Raw genomic sequence first — 20,494 nt, 5'->3', positions numbered from 1 at the left:
CCACCAGCGGGTTAAAGGAATTTAACTAATATAACTGCAGTTCAAAGATGTGGAAGGCATTTATGGGTAGAGTCTGGCATAAAAGTTTATTTAAAAAAATTAGAGCTTACCCTCCGCCCTACGGTGTTTAGGTCTTTCTTTCTTCAGTCGAAAAGAAATTGAGGTTTTTGATGAAAGCATTCCAGGATTTTTCTCCTTATAGTGGACTTAAATGGCTACCAAACAATTAGCAGGTCAAAATTACAGATTCAGTGCAGCTTCAAAGGGCTCCACATGATACCAGACGAGGAATTAGGGTCTTATCTAGAGAAACAATTGGTCATTTAAAAAAAAAAACCTTGCAGTGCTTTGCGTGTTCATGACTTCATGCAATACGTAATTTCATTGAACAGGTCATGCTTGATGTAGCCGGAAGTACCAACTCCAACTACAAATGTGCAGAAGGAGGACCGTTCAAAGGTTGTTGTTTGTTCAATAACACATATCAAACAGTGTTTGACTTAGTCTTTAAACGTTTGGATTGTAAACACTCAGTCGGTACTTGTGCCTATGTCACGCATGACCTTTTCAACGTGATTATGTGAAGTTGTGGACGTGCATCTCAGAGCAGTGCAAAGTGAAAATTTCTGTTTAAAATGCATATACATTTTAATTTTTTTTTAGAAAATGACAGATCATTTCACTAGATAAGACCCTTATTCCTTGTCTGGTATCATGCAGAGCCTTTTGAAGCTGCAATGAAACTGTAATATTGACCTTCAATATTTAGTATCCGTTGAAGTCCACTATAAGAAAAATAATCGTGGAATGTTTTCATCAGAAACCTTAATTTCTTTTCGACTGAAGTTCTAGGATGACATGGGGGTGAGTAAATTCAGGAAAATTTAATTTGAACTTGAACTTAAAATGATATCACACATGAAAGGAGAAAAACAACAGATTCACGAGATAAATCATATGTGGTATAGGCCTTCTTGAGCCTAGTGGGGGAGAAGAGTGAGAGGGAAATGGTGGAGTCGAGGAGAAAAGTTGGGGAAGTTGGTGTTCCTTGATCTTTCTTTGAGATCTTGCACAAAGGTTGGTTTTCCGGACATTTTAATTTTACTGTCAGTTCTTATTGTGTGTAGAAATAATAGGCCCGTGTATCCTACTTCCTCCTGATTACCTCACTGTGACTAAGCAGGCCAAGTCTTTGGCATGGGATAGGTATCTTTGATTTGTAGGTTTGAGTGGTGTGTAATGTGTTTGTTAATCTGAAAGTTCAAAATTAGATTTTTGGAGTTAATGCTACCATTGTTTCCATTATTGCTGAATGAGACTCCAAAGGAGACACAAACAGAAGACTAGACCACTGCAACTGTAACTGCTGAAAGACTTTGTTTTAGACTGTGTATTATATTCCATAACAATGAGCTTGCTTATCATATATTGCTCAATTTGAGGTACCCAGTAAGAACAGTTATACGTTCTCAAGTTTAAACTGAGACTGAGAGAACTAACCACTGTATATGATCCATCAGCAGCAGAACTTATGTCCTGGGTTGACTGGCTTGTTAGATTGTCTTTTCCATTAAACCAGTGGATACGGCCATGATGGTTTGACTTCCCAACCTTGCATGTCACCCTGTTTTTTCCATCTTCATTTATCTGTACAATTTCCTGAGGACACTCTGCAGGAAGAAGGAAGAGAGACTATGATGAATGTTAATCTGTAAAGCTAAAATGCTCATTAAAATTAAAACAAAAGTTCAGGCTTTAAACAAAGTAAATGGTGTTGGCTAAATTTGCCTTTAGCCTCAAACAAGCAAACCAATTAAATTAAATAATGTAGTGAATAAAATTATTCAAATGTCATGATGAAAGATTTGTCTGTCTTCAAATGCACTGCTGTATTGTCTATCAACATAGCCCTGAATATATATTAAGTTTTTGTACTTAAAATGTTATTGTGAGTAGGATAAATTTCTTCTGCGTTTCATCCAGTGCCTTTGTTGCTAATTCCAAAACTTCATTTTAGACCTAGTAACAGGCTTGAGCCATTGATAGCAGATAATGCAGATTAATTAAGTTATAAGACAAGACAGATAGATTGAGAGAGCGAGAGAAGAGAGAAAGAGAGAGAGAGAGAGAGAGAGAGAGACTATTAACTCTCTGAGTCTGTGTGTCCCAAAATTGTTTGGCAGCAGCGTCTCTACTAACAGTGAAACTCTAATGCTGTTCTCCAATGAAATAACCTGGAACAATTGTACCAGTAACTATTTTTCCCAGGAACTACAAACCCAATTCTAAATTAAAGCTGCAAGCAGCGATGAACGGGCCCTTGCACCCGGGCTCACCACCACCCGGTGCCCATGTGAATGTTGCACCCGGTGAATGTTGGGCCATATGCTTATAAAATAGTAAATATTTTTGCCACATTTCCTGCTGCCAACAGGTGGCATTATGATTATAACTGAATATCGCCATGTAAATGTCTTTATGCCAGGACTCTTACCAAACATGCAAAGTTTCAGGCAGATCAGACATCTCATGTTTAAGTTAGTATGAAATAAGTCATTCCTGTTGCCACCAGGCGGCACTATACTTATAATTGAATATTGACCTTTAGTTGTGTTCAGGCCAGGACTCTTATAAAACGTGAAGTTTGGGTCAGATTGGGAATTGTATGCATGAGTTACAACAACTTCCTGTTTCATAGTATTAATAGCATCCTTTAACACATAGTAAGTGTTGTTAGAATGTTTGAAATTATTTCTAGCATGATTAGCACACAATGGCAAATTGTATTGTGTTGCAAATAGTGCATAAAATTGTTAAACATGACACTTCCTGTTGCCAGCAGGTGGCGCTATGACTATAACCGTATCTGGGCATGTTGATGTATTCAGGACAGGACCCTTGTCAAACGTGTGAAGTTTGGGGCAGATCGGACGTTGCTAGCCTGAATTACAGCAACTTCCTTATTCACTACATTAGTAGCATGCTTTATCACTTAGCTAAGTGTTTCTAGCATGTATTAATATGTATCTAGTATGTTGCCAGCCTATTTAACCCTTTTTGACACTTTTTTTATTTATTCTTAAGAGTTCATAAAAGTGTTAACCTTGTAACTTCTTGTTACCAGCAGGTGGTGCTATGACTATAACTGAATTTGGTCATGGGTGTTTGTTCAGAGCAGAACACCTATCACACGTGTGAAGTTTGGGGAAGATCGGACATTGCTTGCCTTAGTTACAGCAACTTTCTTTTTCACTACATTATTAGCATGCTTTAACACTTAGCTAATGTTGCTAGCATGTATTAGTATGTATCTAATATGTTGCCAGCCTATTTAACACTTGTTTACACTTTTTAATATGTTCCTAGGAGTCTGTAATAGTGTTAACCATGTCACTTCCTGTTACCAGCAGGTGGTGCTATGACTATAACTGAATTTGGTCATGGTTGTTTGTTCAGAACAGAACACCAATCACACATGCGAAGTTTGGGGAAGATCGGACATTGCTTGCCTTAGTTACAGCAACTTCCTTTTCACTGCCTTAGTAGAATGCTTTAACAATTAGCTAAGTGTTGCTAGCATGTTTTATTATGTTTCTAGCATGATGCCAGCCTATTTAACACTTTTTGATACTTTTTAATTTGTTCCTAGCAGTCCATAACAGTGTTAACCTTTGTAATTTCCTGTTACCAGCAGGTGGCGCTATGACTATAACTGAATTTGGTCATGGGTGTTTGTTCAGAACAGAACACCTATCACACGTGTGAAGTTTGGGGAAGATCGGACATTGCTTGCCTGAGTTATAGCAACTTCCTTTTTCAATACATTAGTAGCATGCATTAGCACTTAGCTAAGTGTTGCTAGCATGTATTAGTATGTATCTAGTATGTTGCCAGCCTATTTAACACTTGTTGATGCTTTTTAATATGTTCCTAGGAGTCCATAACAGTGTTAACTTTGTCGCTTCCTGTTACCAGCAGGTGGCGCTATGACTATAACTGAATTTGGTCATGGGTCTTTGAAGAGGCGCAAGATATTGTTCCCTCTGCGATTTGTCTAACGCTGTTGGCTTACATGGAGGAAGACCAGACGTACCCTCCTTCAGACTTCCCAGAGATACCAAGTTCAGGCTAATCATCGCTGTCGAACAGCCCCCAACTTTTGAACCGGTCAAAGAGTTTGGCTATATACAAAGCACCTGCCCCTCCGGGTCGAATCCAAGAAACTCCCAGAAATACATTGGCCCTTTTCGCATAGCAAGGAAAGTTAACCCTGTTTTTTTTTACCGTTTATTTCTCCCTCGTTCCCTTAGAATTAACCCCACGTTTCATGTCTCATTACTAAAACCTGTCTTGTCTTCTCCGTTTGCCCGCCCCCCTTTTTCCTTTCTGTTTTAGTTTTTCTTTTTATACTCTTGTTAGCGTTATCCAGGTTACCTGTGCCTTGTTTCTCTTAGAGTATTTTAGCTGAGTCTTTCCCTTTGTTTGACACTTGGTTTTTGAGTCCAGGCTGCGTGCTACCAGCTATTGTGTTTCCAAGTCCTTCCAAGTCTTTCCAAGCTACCTCAAGTAAGGTGTTCTTAGTTATTTGATTGTTCACATGCTCTAGTTTAGTTTTCTCCCCTCGTGGAGTTTTTATTTTCCCTTGTGGTTTTGTTTCCCAATTATCTTTCATGTTATTAATTTACTTAAATCATTCTACATCTTTAATTATTGCCTTTCTCAAGTATCATGTAAATACATATGCATATCTTTATTATATTATTTAAACAGTTCTATATAAAAATGAACAGATTCAATATACTTTTCCAGTTTCTTTCACATTGTTTATTGCAAAGTCTTGCTAAATTTATTTTTCTTTTTTGTTCTCGTCAGATGTGCATGTATGCATGTATGTTTGTGTGTACCAGGAGCACCTAAAAAACCCCACAACAATTCCTTGTGTGTTTGCACACACCTAGTGAATAAAGCTAATTCTACTAAGTTTTTTTTTTTCTTTGCTCTCACCAGGTGGGTAAAATCTGCACTCAAAATGTGGATTTTAAAGGCCTAGTCTCTAAAGCCCCTTTCACTCAGAGATTCTGGAAAAAGACTAAATAAACACAAATAAAGTGTTCCGTAATTTTTTTCCTGGGATTGTTTGATTTTGGTTCATCCACACTGCCAGTGATTTTCCAGACATCCTGTAAAGAACCCATGAAGACACGTGATATTCTGATGTGACATGTAGCACCCTATCAAAAACCTGGCGCCATGCAACGCAAGGCGCAGCGCAAATGTGTTTACTAGTTTCAGTCCAGCGCCGTTCGCATTTTCAAATATTAAAGGATTACAGTGTAAAAGAATATTATTGTGTTATTATTGGCTACATAAATATAAAAATATAATGATGGATAGTCATTGCGTGTATTAGAATTAGGCTACCTATTTGCAATTCACCCTATTACTACTTATAATGATGAATCAAATTCTACTTCATCCCATGCATTCTTCACCATGGGAAGCTTTGCAATAACAACTGGATGTATACAGCTTTGTGGTATATTTGATACTGATTGGTCAGTCATGAAATTTCAAGGTATGTTTTCCCTCTATGACAACCAGGGCAATTGGACGCGTCACGTTGGGGTCCATGTTGGGGACAATAAGGCCCCCCCTACACCTACCCCTAAGCCTACCTGTTACTTTATTTTCTACTTTTCAATTATTTCCTTCATTTTTATACGAAATAAATGCCTTTCCAATGTGATATGAGATCTGAAAAAGAAGAACAATGAGTTCGGCAAAAGGCAGATTCATACTCAGGTTCAACACATCAAACAAAATGTGTTATGCGCTTCATCATCTGCACCACTGTAGCTTCTGTTTAGTTGCTGCCTTTTGAAATATTGTCTAGCCCAACAACATGTTAGATATTATGTTAAGGTTAAGGGTCAAGGGGCTTTATTCTTGTTTATTCTCCACTTTCAGTCATAAAATTTCATCCTACATACCCAGTGTAACATTGGTATCAGCACTTGCATGTCCATAGGAGGATCGGAGTTTGCAGATATAGCGTCCGATGTCATCTGATTTTGGGTGGGCAATATTTAGTACCAGCTGTTTGTTTGGCATGTATTGGCAGTAAATGGAACCTTTCTTTGCTGTCATGCTTTCTGAGCATACTGTTTTATTTGATTCTTTAATCCAGCTCAGATGAGTAACCTGGAGTTCATGGTCCTTTGCATCAAATAGAGAAACATTGCAGTGCAGAGTGATAGCCTGGTGGCAGTAGGAAATCACAGGTTTGGTAACTAGTACACTCACTATCCCTGTGAAAGAAAAAGACAGTAATTCAGATGGAGACTAAATAAATTCTTCATTTTATTTTGTCTGTGGACACAGTGAAGATAAGACAACAAGATAAAATAAAGTAATAAATGACAACAAGATAAAATACACCTGAAAGTTAATAATTAACTTTCCTGGGTAATGATTCATACAAAATATAATGCCATTATAAAAGTTTGTTTTAACACAGTAAATAAACAAAAATACATGCAAATATTTGCATTAATTTTACACCTAAATAAAATGTTTAACTAAAATACATAGTAACAAGCTAATGCCAGCAGAATTAAGGTCTTTAGGGTTTTTTATTTTTATTTTATTTAATTTTTTTGCATTAGACCTTGCAAATTACTACATATCCAACTATGATGAAGAGGGATAACTTACCAATGAGAGGATTAACTCACCAACTACTGCTGAAACAGATGAGATGAAGAGAAGAACAGGAAACTGCATACTGAAGATATTTCAGCTTTAGTAGCATGAAAAAAAAAAATTACTTTGGTACCACTTTGTAATAACTTTCTTTAATAAATCAATAACAAGCATTATATATTGCTTTATAGATCATTAGTTAATATATATCCAAAGTGTTAGAAATGTGATATAATTTGCTTGTTAATATCATTATTTCATATAAGTTAAAATGCTTACAAATGTCATTAAACTGTCAATTACAAATGATCACGCAATTATTGAAAATCTACAAATGATTTTAACAACACTTTTGCTGCTATTGAGGTGTGACACGGGTAAGTTGAGGGACAGGTTTGGTGGTATAGATGGGTCAGTTTGATCATAAGGAAACTCAGTTTAATCTTTTTGTATTATATTGTTTTGATAAATGACTATGTATTTACTTTTAAAAAATATTTGTTTTCTCCTCTTCATTTATAATTCAAGAAATATCCTGTTTAAGTTTGGATTTGAGTCTTGGGCCGGCAATACCACAACTAAGGTGCCCTTGAGCAAGGCACTGAATCCCCAACTGCTCCCCGGGCGCCGCAGCATAAATGGCTGCCCACTACTCCGGGTGTGTGCTCACGGGGTGTTTGTGTGCTTACTGCTGTGTGTATACACTTTGGATGGGTTAAATGCAGAGCACAAATTCTGAGTATGGGACACCATACTTGGCTTTTTTTTTTTTTTTTTTTTTTTTTTTAGTTAGTTACCTTTTTTCCCCCATACCCAGTAGTAAGAAAAATATTGAATTTATGTTTTTTGTTTTTTTTTGTATGTGTGTGTTTTTATGCATAAACATAAAATTGTGGTTTTCAGATACGGCCACATCCTGCAACCTCGTCATCTGCAGAGAGTAACTGCCACTCAATCACACCAAAATACACATAATGATGGACTTAAAGGCATCATAGAGGATTGTGAAATACAGTATTTCACTGGAACTTGGTCTTCATTACACTATTTTCCAGAGTTGTGGACTTGAGTCGCATTACTTGAGACTAGAGTTGTTCCGATTCCGATACTAGTATCGGAAATATCTCCGATACCACAACAAATTCTGGCATCGGCATCGGCGAGTACATGAACCCATATACCGATCCGATACCATTTTCTTAAAAAAGACCTAGTTATGACCGCAAGCTTTGCCTAACCGCTGCACGGTTCTTCTTCGCTGCTCAAAATGCATTGAAAACACAGGAAGTTGTGCTGTGTTGCCACAAGCAACCCCTGTTTAGAGCAGCGAAGAAGAAATGAAAACGCGTTAGCAGCCCTTATCTATATATGACTGGATCACTCATCACATTCTAAACTGCCAAAAGACAGTGAAGCCGCTACTATATTATAGATCAGTGGTTAGCAGTATGTCTCTGTAGTACCGGTAGTTACAGACTCTCAAGTATATTCAGTACCGGCAGCTGCGTTCAGTCGCTTCCGTGTAAGTCAAAGCGCAGGGCTCCAGACAGTAGCCGAATATATACTAGTGTCTGTGAATATTAAACTGCAAAATACTATTTAAATATTACTCCCGCAAAATCTACATCTCTGTGGGTGACTGGCACAGATGCGCGAGAGCTCGCTGTTTTGTAGTCTCTGCTGTGTGTCATGAGGACACGAACGCATAAACCGTCACTTCATGAGAATTTACCGTTTCATTTGAGAATACTGTCATATCATAAACACAGACACTCAAAGATCTTCATGGCAGCCCATTAAAATAAATGTTTGGTTTACATGAGTAAATTGACAATATATAAAGCTACTGTTGTAGCCTACAGTAATAATAATACGTCTCTATAATAATAATAATTATGCCTAGATGGTTGCTTGTTTTTTACTTGTTTTGTTGTAAAGAGATTATCTGATTAATAGATCTTTTTTTTATATTCCTAGACTTATTTGTTGCAGTTTTTTTATACAGTTATATTGTAAAACTTAAATACCTTTTTTAGTTTGCGGTGTTAGATTTTTGGCTGCATATGCATATGCAAGTTCTTTTTTGCATATGAAAATAAATAATACTGTCAAATTCATGTTAGATAATAAAAATACTGTAATAAATACAGTAGTTCACCATGTATTTGTTCATGTTTTATTGAGGGATCTGTCTGAAGCACACCATAAAAAGAATTCTAGCAATTTACACAGGGCTAGTAGTATATACAGCTGTATATACAGATACACACCCAGGTATCGGATCAGTACTCGGTATCGGCCGATACCCTGAGCCCAGGTATCGGAATCGGTATCGGGAAGAGAAAAAGGGTATCGGAACATCTCTACTTGAGACCTGACAAAGATTCAAGTCCCAAATTTGAGGACTTGTGACTTGGCTCGACATAATCAAAGAAGACTTGTTTGACATCAGTGACTTGAGACTTGACTTGGACTTGAGCCCTGTGACTAGGCAAGTCTTTACACCGTGTCTTCACCAGACACAAGAGGAGTGGTACAGCACAACAAAACACAATAGAATCCATTATAATAGCTGCTTTCTACACTGGATGCGGTGAAGCGCTACACGTCAAATCCAGACAGTAAACTAATGCTCAATTCTATTTATGACGTACTGACAGAGTTCAAATGATTTTTTTAACAGTCACTTTGTCGCATCTAGTTTAGACAGATTTTGCTGCAGATATATATCTACCTACACACACAGAGAATAATGAAGCAAATTACAAACCATAAGACAAATACAAAAATAGACATATAATATAAAATTAACTTGTTTTTCTAATACAGTAGGTTTAACAGGTATACTTTATTTGACAAATTTTGTTGTTTTAATTAACACTAATGAGACAGAGTTCTGCCCAATATAGGCTGTTTATGTTAAGATCAATAGCAGGAGTGCCCATGAACTTCAGTAGAGGGCACTCCACTCAGGACCATTCCACCCATCAACCACCAGATGTCACCATATTATCACTTGGACACTAGCACCTCTCATTCTGTTGTACCACACCCGAACTACATCTCCCATGATTCACTGCATCACAATCACCTTGTCACACCTGCACCTCATTCATCAGCCAATTTCCTTGCCACAGCTGCACCTCATTTACACACACACATATAAGCACCACAATAACTCTCACTCACTGCGAAGTCTTGTTTAGCCTCTCTGACATTTCAGAGTATTTTTCCTTGTGTTTGTTCCTGCTGTACCTGACCTTTGGATTTTTTTACAGACTCTGATTCTCTGCTGCCTTCCCACGACATATCTAGACATAACGGTCTTCTCAAGTAGGAGTACAAATTTCTGGTTCAAACCCCATTTACTTCCAGCTTTATCAGAATACAGATATGAATAATGTGGTGATTGTTACAGATAGAGATACAAATACTGGATCTGCTGCACAACCCTAAACTCTAGGTTGGGACACTCTCGTGCAGAACTGCAGGAAACAGCATGCAGGACGGATACAGCTTGTCCAGAGACATTTTAAGTTCTATGAAGTAGTATGAAGTAAGCTTACACACCCGGGACGGGAATCCCGGGCATCCCCGCCAGGTTGGAGTATTTTGCCTGTAAAACTGCATCGCAATTGCCCTCTTCACTTGAGGGCCCACTGTGAAACTCTATGCTGGACCCCCAACGAGGATGGTGAGAATGGAGGAGCTGGTGTATCATGTTCTGGCAGAAAAAGATGCCTACATGTTTTCATTAGCTCCTTGTGCATTTCCGAAAAGAAAGGACCTGGGTTGGATGTTAGGTTTTTGGAGACTAAACATGACAGTCCAAGAACTCCAAGAACCAAAAATAGAGCGCTCAGGACAGGGTGGAGGTGTCCACCCAGGCTTGATGCTCTCTGCTGGCTCAGACCAAAACATAGCACCCAGAATTACCAGTTTGGTAAAGTAGATTAATTCCAATTGGTCAGACCCGCCCTCTGATGTTGCGATTGACATCTTATTGCGAGCTCTGAATGCGAGATCAAACCCACAGTTCATCCTGCAATATCTCCTTGCTTTCCTTCAGTGCATTCAATGAGACCTTGTACCTGGAAGTAGAAGGGCCAGGATGAGAAGCAGCTGAAGTGACTTGTGGTATTTTATAAATAGAAAGCGAGCCACGATCATGATGTGCCAATTACCATGGCTTCTCAAGAAGGACATAAACCACACACAAAAACTTAACAGCAATCATGCCAATCAGAGGGTAAGATGTACAAACCACATCCAGAATGCCATGGACGAAAAGGCATGGTGTGCAATACACAATCCAACTGTGGATTCCTTTTTAGAGGAATTTTGCTCTCAAAGATAGTTGTTTAAGCACCCTTGGGCATTTTTACTACACAAATATGTTTATGAGCAAGTAAGAGACCAATGCCTGTGCCATAGATCCAACAAAGATGTTTTAGAGAGGTGAATGAACTGTTGCTTCTCTGTAAGAGACACTGAATTGGCTTTGGAAAACAGAATGAGTAAAAATATGCTACACTTGCCTATTTATACATGGATATCCAGGGAGTGGCCATATATGAAATGTTTGCTTGCAAATTCCACTGGCATTTTCTCAGTGATTTCAAAGGTGTCACGAATCGCACACACAAACAGAGAGATCCAGTTGCAGTGTTTTATTAGGAGAATCCAAAAATCATAATCCAGTCAAGCAAAAGGTCAACATAAAGGGAGTCAGTCCAAAACAAGAAACACAACAAACACCAGGGAACACGAAAAAGCAGGGTGACATAAACCAAGGACTCCATAACAATGACAGAAACAAACAGGGTTAGTGCATTGCAAACAATGTGAATGGGAACAGCTGTGTGCAATGAACAGTGATGAGTCCATAACAAAGGCTAGTGGAAAATGCAGTTCCTGAAGTAGGGTGACGATATGTGGAAGTGAGACCTCTGGTGGATACGCTGGGACACACAAACCAGCTGTCATGTGCAGGGACACAACCCCCCCCCACCCCCACCCACGGAGCAGCTTCCAGATGCTCCTCTGAAAAAAAAACAAAAAAACCAAAGAGTCCAGGAGGGAGGTGGAATGGTGGAGGATCAGGGTGAAGGATGGGGGGCCAGGTCCATGAAGGGGAACAGGGACAGGAAGTGATGGCTTAGCAGGTAGCCAGGATGGATCAGACAGTTCAGGGAGCCCGGGTGGATCAGAAAGTTCAGGGGGCCAGGGCAGTGCCGGCAGAGAATCCAGGATGGAGCAGGTGGAACTGGCACCCACCAGGGGGGAGCAGGCGGAACTGGAGCCCATCAAGGCGGAGCGGAGAACCACCACAGTCGAGCAGATGGGGCAGAGGACCACCAGCAACTGTGGTTTTACTTGACTCATGGGTGTAAATGGTGACTTGACCTGACTCTGGAAAGTCAACGGGGACCTTGATCAATGGTGATCTGACTAGACTCTGGGAAACCAATGGGTACCTGATCAATAGTGAGCTGATTAGACTCTTGGAAATCAACGGGGACCTGATCAGCAGGGACCTGACTCGACTCTGGAAAGTCAACGGGGACCTGATCAATGGTGATCTGACTAGTCTCTGGGAAATCAATGGGGACCCGATCAATGGGGACCTGACTAGACTTTGGGAACTCAACAGAGACCTGGTCAATAGGGACCTGACTCGATTCTGGGAACTCAATGGGGACTTGATCAATGGGGACCTGACTCGACTCTGGAGAGTCCACGGGGACCTGACTCCACTCTGGAAAGTCAACGGGGACCTGATCAGCGGGCACCTGACTCAACTCTGGGAAATTAATAGGTACCTGATCAGTGGGGACCTTGTCTCGAGTCTGGAAAGTCAATTGGGACCTGATCAGCAGGGATCTGCCCAGCCAACATGTCCATGTGGGCCCCACATGGGATTTATCTGGGCCATGTGGGTGTCAACTGGGCATGGGCTCAGAGTGGGCACTTTGATGGGCTGAATTATTTATTTATTTATTTTAATTTTTTTGCAGATTATTTATTTCTGTGCAGTTATGGGTAGCTACATAACCCTAACAATTAAATTGATTTAATTGTATGCATTTCATGTCTTATAACATTTAGGGTTATATCATAATTTAACAATACAAAATTATTTATTTTATGAATAATCCTATTTTATTTTGTTTATAAGTATCTCAAAGGGTTTTTCTTCTTATAATCTAAAAGCACTTGTGTTATGCGGTCATTGAATCATGCGATGATTGGCGTGGGTGTCTTCCCGCCCCTTCTCATTCAAAAAAAAAAAAAAAACTTTGTTAACTTTACTCTCCACTTCAACACGGTCTGCGCCTGCGTGTCAATGGATAAACTCTCTAAACTATCAAGGTATGATAATTATATTTCACTTCATATTAGCCAAATTACTGCTGCTGTTATATAATTGGATGTGCATGTTTAAAAAAAGTCACTAATGAAACTAAATGAAGTCAGTCGGGATTGAACTGTCGTAGCTTAAGGTTTAAAGTTAACACTGTATAAAAAAATTAAATGTTGGCAGTTTACTTAGCAAACATAGGATGTTTTATTTATACATTCATTGGCATGACACTTGAAGTTGTCTTGTGTGTTTTATCAATTAAGCCGTACTAACCAGTATTTCCCTCCCACAGTGGTGCTGACTGAACAGCTGGACCATCATGAGGCAGACGGGAAGGGTCGTCGCCATAAAGAAGACCATTTTATATGTTTTGAGATGATATGTGTTCTCTGAATATTGTTGTATAGTCTTATTAATTAAGTACATTAACTCTTAAACCTTTTATTTTTATATTTACACCATTTATTTTCCACTGGCAAAATGTGTTATCTATGATTTTACTTGTAGGCTATATGTATGTTCACTGATGAAATATAGTTAATGTTCTGGTAATTCTGTGTTGTTAAAGTTCAACTCTGAAAAATAAAAGATGAATCATTAATAAAGCTGTTGGTGTGAAGCAATAACGTGTGTTATTGAATATATAACAAAATAATAAAATAATACTACTTTTAAAATTACATTTCTAAACTGAATAGTGTCACTTTTAACTTGTTCATATTACCTTTAGTAGTATAACTTGGGCAAAAATATGAAGTACTGGCAGAACTTAATTTTAACCACGCATGCTTTTTAATGCTTTTGTAAATGTTTTAGTAGTATTTTAAAATATTTGCCTTTTCTGTTTTTCTCTTTTTACCGTTTTTTTTTTTTTTTTTTTTTTTTTTTATTAGGTATGAAGCTGAGAAGTCTGCACAGGCCCAGGAATACAGTAATACCATTTCATCCTGTTTTGTATTAACACTTTCTATGAAGCCCATATTATACATTATAAGAGTATTCTTAAAGCATTATAAGGAATGCATTATAATACAACTTATAATTTGTTGGATCATCTCATGAATATTCATAAGAACAGGTTTAATATATTTACTTTTTTCACTTATTTGTGGTTATAGCTTTTAAGAGTATGATTATTTATAACACAATGAACACGTTGCATCCACTTTTACAATGGATTATATTTCTCATAGTTATAATGTATTATAAGTCTCATATCTTGCCATTTTTCTGATGCTACTTTACTTAAATGGGTCAAAGACCACTTATAAGTAGTAGTAGTAATAGTATTAAAAAAATGTTTTCTCTCAAACAGCCATAAGATCAGATATCAGATCAGACGAATTTGTGATATGACACATTTGCTTTAAACTATTTTTATTGTAATATCAGTTTGATTATTTTGATGATACACCTTAGACAGCTGTTGGATAACTCGGCAACTATATCAACTAGCAGTCATTGGAGTATTACTATGTCTGCTGCTGTAAATACATGCTAACACGTTATTTTGATGGTCAACCCACAGATTAACTGACATAGGTGTCTTTGCAAATACGTCAACTGATTTTCCCATACTAGATTCTACCATTCCCTATCTGTCGGTCACTACGAGTTATGTCGAACGACATATGGGGTCTCACTTGGTAGGCCAATCATCTCTGAATTTAAGAGAAAACGCCAATGAAAATTGGCTAGTGGATTAACATACCTGAGCCACTCCCCGTGCCAACGGGTATAAATAGGGCGACAGGTGCATCCACTCATTAGATTTTTGCTTCGGAGCCGAGTGGTTGTATGAAAGCTGTTATACTCCACAAAGCCATTCATCTGCTGTGTCGGGAAGCTGTTCTGGTTGGCGGTACGGCGTAAACAGCGGTGTCCCTTTCAGCGATTCCTCTAGGCGCTTCAACTAAGAAAGCAGATTTCCTAAAAGAGCAAATCGCGGACGAAACGGCGTCTTTAAAAAGACGCGAATCGTCCTTCTGGATTCGGTCGTTTCCTGTTCTCTGACAACGGCCACATTCGTTGTCTTCCGTGTCTGGGCATTCAGCACGCTGAAGGCGCGTTCGTGGATGGTTCATGCACGCACTGCGTGTGTGACCATGGCAACGCTGTGATCGTGTCTCCCCTTTCATAAAGGGAAGGGAGCAGACCCCTCTGTCACTACCCGTTCCAGTTTCTCTGTCTCAAGCAGAGGACTGCCGGCTAGTGCTCTGGGAGATTTGAAGGTGACAGTGAGAGCTTCTCCGCCGGGCCACGCCCCACGGACCTCTTACCCCTTCCGCAGTGTTTGTCCTGTGCGGCTGCAGGGTGATTTTGCTAGGCTGTCTTATGGCAGTCCCAACGGGTCATTCAGTTTGCCGCCGGGGATCAGATGTCGATTGCAGCATCGGGGATGGGCTGTTGACCTCTGTGGATGAAGATTCGGCGGGGCTGCCCCCCTCGGGTGTTGTCGCCACTGCCGAATTGGACCCAGAGTCGACAGCCGTGCTTGCCCAGTCAGCTGTGAGCATCAGGATGGAGTTGAATGCACCGCCCAGCCCTGAGTGCTCATGGCTGTTTGATTGGTTCTCGGTGTGGAGCGTGACTCACAGCCGTGTTTTACTCTGGTTCCTTTCTTCCCGGATGTGCATGGGGAAGTGATGTAGTCGTGGATGGCGCCTTTTATGGCCGGAAGCAGCTCATTTCGTTCCTCCGTCCTCACTACCCTCGATGGCGGGGCAGCTAAGGGTGCGTTGACATTCCCCAGCAGGAGAGTGCGATTGCGGTACACTTGTGTCCGCAAAACGTCGCCACTGGGAGGGATAGTCCGCGCCTCTCACCCAAGGCCTGTAAGCTGTCGGCTGCGCTCGCTACCAAGGCTTACAGTGCTGCGGGCCAAGCTGTCTCTGCTTTGCATGCCATGGCTATCCTGCAAACCCAGCAAGCCAAGGCTTTAACAAATGCACGAGGGTAGGACCAAGTTGAGGCAGGAGCAGTGCATTTCGACTGACCTCCCCCTTCCTGGTGACGGAAGTCACAACGCAGTCCCTCTGGAAGGCGATGTCCACTCTGGTGGTCCAGTAGTGCCGTTTCAGGTTCAGCCTGGTCTGTATGAGAGACATTGACAAAGTGCACTTTCTCGATGCTCCCATATCCCAGGCTCTCCTGTGTGGCGACGCTGTCAGGGGCTGTGCCCAGTAGTTCCTGACAGAACAACAGCAGACTGAGGCCATAAAGCACATCTCGTCACGATGTGATCCTCCGGTTGCCACCAATCCATCGCAGTCAGTGCCTTAGCCTGATCGTCGCCGTGGGCGCCCCCCTGCGTCCTCCACACCAGCTCCGCCCCGTGCTGAGAGTTCTTCGAGGCCGGCGCGTCAAGCCCCGCGCAGGAGAGCGGCGCCCCCCGTGTCACTCCCAGCTGCGAAGTCCTCAAAGAAGTCGACTAAGCGGCCCTGACACGGGCAACTCGGAGATGTGGGAAACTGCTCTTCAGGAGCTGGCGAAGACAGCGCCACTCCTTCCCCCAGGTGGAAAATCTTCAGTTTATGTTTCTTCTGTTCCGCCGCTGGTCCAATGGCTGGCGGCACCCACTTTTTCATAGAAGAGCAAATTTTCCTTTCCTCCGAGGTGCAAGGCTCGCGGGTTGACGATGAGGGACGCACTACCTCCTCATTCTCGCCCACGACGCCCCCTTTCACCAGCGGTCAAGATGTCGCGGTTCGGAGACGCAATGCCTCTCCAGCTTGTCCTACTCGGCTAAGCGATTCAGTTCGCCAGGTGACCCCCCAAGTTTTACAGCCCTTACTTCATCATGCCCGAGAAAAGCGGTGGCCTTCGACCTATCCCGGATCTGCGAGTCTTGAATCAGGACCTACACAAGCTCCCGTTAAGGATGCCGACGCAGAAATGCATTATCAAATGCGTCCAGCCCCTGGATTGGTTTGCAGCGATCGACCTGAAAGACGCGTACTTTCATGTCTCGATCCTCCCTCGTCACAGACAATTTCTGCGGTTTGCCTTCGAGGGTCAGGTGTGGCAGTACAAGGTCCTCCCCTTCAGGCTCTCCCTGTCCCCCCGTGTCTTCACGAAGGTCGCGGAGGACGCCCTTGCCCCACTCTGGGAAGTGGGCATCAGGATCCTCAACTATCTCGACGACTGGCTCATTATGGCCCGGTCCTGAGAGGAGTTGTGCGATCACAGGGACTTTGTGCTCCGGCACCTCAGTCAATTGGGGCTTAAGGTCAACCGGGAGAAGAGCAAGCTCTCCCCTGTGCAGAGAATCTCTTATCTCGGTATGGAGTTAAACTCGGTGAGTATGACGACACGGCTCACCAGTGGCAGGACAGTGGTACCACTGAAACACTTTCAGAGGCTCCTGGGGCATATGGCATCCGCAGCCACAGTCACACCGTTCGGGTTGCTTCATATGAGGCCACTTCAGCACTGGTTGTACTCCCGAGTCCCGAGATGGGCATGGCGCCGCAGTACACATCGTGTCACCATCACACCAATGTGTCGCCGCTTATTCAGCCCCTGGTCGGACCTTGCCTTTCTACGGGCAGGCGTGCCCTTAGAACAAGTGTCCTGGCACGTTGTTGTCACAACAGATGCCTCCAACTTGGGCTGGGGCGTGACATGCAACGGGCAGGCAGCTTCAGGGTCCTGGACAGGACCTCGACTGCTTTGGCACATCAACTGTCTGGAGTTGCTGGAAGTGCATCTAGCTTTGTCACGGTTTCGTTCGCTGTTGCTGGACAAGCACGTGTTGGTCAGGGCGGTCTATGAACACGTCGCATGTCTCAACTTGCCCGCCATCTCCTCCTCTGGAGTCAGACGTGGCTCAAGTCGCTGCGCGCTGTCACATCCCGGGGGAGCTCAACAAACGTGCTCTCACGACAGCTCACTTTCCCCGGGGAATGGCGACTCCATCCCCAGATGGTCCAGCTGATCTGGAGTCGATTCGGGGAAGCCCAGGTAGACCTGTTTGCTTCCCACGAGTCCTCCCACTGCCAGCTGTACTATTTCCTGTCCCAGGTCCCCCTGGGCACAGATGCACTGGCACACAGCTGGCCTCTGGCTTTACGCAAGTATGCATTTCCCCCAGTGAACCTGCTTGCACAGACACTGTGCAGAGTCAGGAAGGACGAGGAACATGCTCCTTGTGACAGCCCCTCCCTGGCGCATCCCCCTGAGGAGAGACCTCCTCTCTCAGGGGCTTGGCACCATTTGGCACCCGCGTCCAGATCTCTGGAACCTCCACATGTGGCTTCTAGACGGGACTTGGCAAAAATAAGCGGTGGTAGACACTATCACTCAGGCTAGAGCCCCTTCTACGAGGCAGGCCTATGCCCTGAAGTGGAGTCTGTTCACGAATTGGTGTTCTTCTCACCGAGAAGACCCCCGGAGATGCCCGGTCAGAGTCGTGCTTTCTTCCTGCAAGAAAGGTTGGAGCGTGGGCTGTCAGCCTCCACCCTGAAGGTGTATGTGACTGCCATTGCAGCCCATCACGATGCAGTAGATGGCCGGTCCCTGGGGAGGCATGACCTGATCGTTAGGTTCCTGAGGGGTGCCAGAAGATTACATCCTCCTAGGACACCCCTGATTCCCTCCTGGAACTTCTCTATTATCCTGGCGGGACTTCAGAGGGGTCCCTTTGAGCCGCTGGATTCAGTCGAGCTTAAGTTCCTGTCTCTCAAGACAGCGCTCCTGATCGCGCTCACTTCCATCAAGAGGGTCGGGGACCTCCAAGCATTTTCGGTAAGTGAAGAGTGCCTTGTGTTCGGGCCGGCCTACTTTCACGGTGTCCTGAGACCCCGGCCTGGATACGTGCCCAAGGTTCCCACCACTCCCTTCCGAGACCAGGTGGTGAATCTGCAAGCGCTGCCCCTGGAGGAGGCAGATCCAGCCTTGGCGTCGCTGTGTCCCGTAAGAGCGCTTCGCATATACATGGACCGCACCCAGAGCTTTAGAAGCTCTGAGCAGCTCCTGGTCTGCTTTGGAGGTCAGCAGAAGGGGAAGGCTGTTTTTAAGCAGAGGTTGGCCCACTGGATAGTGGATGCCATCGCCTTGGCTTACCATTCCCAAGGCGAGCCATGCCCCCTGGGGGTGAGGGCCCACTCCACACGGAGTGTGGCCTTCTCCTATGCGCTGACGCACGGCACCTCTCTGGCAGACATCTGTCGAGCTGCGGGCTGGGCGACACCTAACACCTTTGCGAGGTTTTACAACCTCTGTGTAGAGCCAGTTTCTTCCCGTGTGTTGGGTGACAGGTAATTGACGGGAAGGGTTGGCTCAGTGTCAAGCTTGCTGCGCCATTCCCCCTAACACAGGGATGTGAGCGCCTTTCTTCTCCCAGTAGAGTTCCCCAGTTGGTGTACCCTGGTCGAGCATCCTCCAGCACCCTCGGCAGTCAGACTTGGCGGAGCAGTCTGTCCCCATGCCACAACCTTGAACCAGTCGCTGTTGCCGGGGCACGTTCTCGGCTCCTCAGCGTAAAACCTAATGAGTGGATGCACCTGTCACCCAATTTATTCCCGTTGGCACGGGGAGTGGCTCAGGTATGTTAATCCACTAGCCAACTTACATTGGCGTTTTCTCTTAAATTCAGAGATGATTGACCTCCCAAGTGAGACCCCATATGTCGTTCGACATAACGTCTCCATTCCCTCCATCAGGGAACGAGGGTTACGTACGTAACCGAGACGTTATTGAGCATATTAATACTCTAATAAGAGTTGGGATATAGTGACAAAGTTGCTTATAATTGATTGATTAAGGGGACCATCAAAATAAAATGTAACCATATAATAGATTGCATTTTTTTTTCAATTAAGAGTATTAAGCTCACATCACACATCACACATTAGCTCCAAAGGAAACACTCAAGTAACACTCAACATCTAACCAATCACAAGCTGTAAAAAGATACTTTGCAGATCTTAAATAAACAATTTTAAGATATGATACAGTCCATTATCCTGTAAATTAAGTAGATTTAATATGGTTTTCATTGTGTTATAAATAATCATACTCTTAAACTTATAACCATGATGAATTATATTATGTATTGTATTATGACGTATTATAATTGTTATGATTGTTCATGAGTTAATATAACATATTATACGTTTTTTATAATGCATTATGCATTCATTAAAATGCCTTAAGAGTACCCTTATAATGTGTTATGAATATGGGATTCATAGAAAGTGTTACCGTATTTTTATCCAGTTTTTATCCTGTTTTGTTTTATTTTGTTTTACCCAATAAAAAATGTGATTTAGAGATTCTGAGTTAAAGTCATTTTCTTCACATTTGAAATATTTTAAAATATAATTTAAAATGTATTAAGCACCAATTTTTTAGCACATTCACTTTATCCAGAGGAATTAATAAAGAAATATAAATGGGGCCCAGTTCTGACCCACTGTAGTCCCACTA

General features: G+C 42.4%; 1 protein-coding gene and 1 long non-coding RNA gene across 2 annotated transcripts in view; one reads left to right on the top strand and one right to left on the bottom strand.

Annotated features, from left to right (window-relative positions):
- LOC128016231 (uncharacterized) overlaps positions 1-20,494 on the top strand; it is a 241,252-nt gene that overhangs the window by 129,366 nt on the left and 91,392 nt on the right. The window lies entirely within an intron of this gene.
- The window catches only part of LOC128016225 (uncharacterized), a 61,566-nt gene continuing 41,851 nt past the window's right edge, over positions 780-20,494 (bottom strand). Inside the window, exons 2-4 of the mRNA XM_052600729.1 lie at positions 6,735-6,799; positions 5,991-6,308; positions 780-1,670 (exon numbers count right to left, since the gene is read on the bottom strand). Of these exons, the coding sequence (XP_052456689.1) occupies positions 1,303-1,670; positions 5,991-6,308; positions 6,735-6,783 (735 nt within the window). The 5' untranslated portion in view covers positions 6,784-6,799 and the 3' untranslated portion in view covers positions 780-1,302. The remainder of the gene's footprint in view (positions 1,671-5,990; positions 6,309-6,734; positions 6,800-20,494) is intronic.

The sequence above is a fragment of the Carassius gibelio genome, chromosome A6 (assembly GCF_023724105.1).
Source record: "Carassius gibelio isolate Cgi1373 ecotype wild population from Czech Republic chromosome A6, carGib1.2-hapl.c, whole genome shotgun sequence".
Classification (NCBI taxonomy): domain Eukaryota; kingdom Metazoa; phylum Chordata; class Actinopteri; order Cypriniformes; family Cyprinidae; genus Carassius; species Carassius gibelio.
Note: the sequence above shows the minus strand (reverse complement) of the source record. Positions and strands in the feature narration are given on the sequence as shown.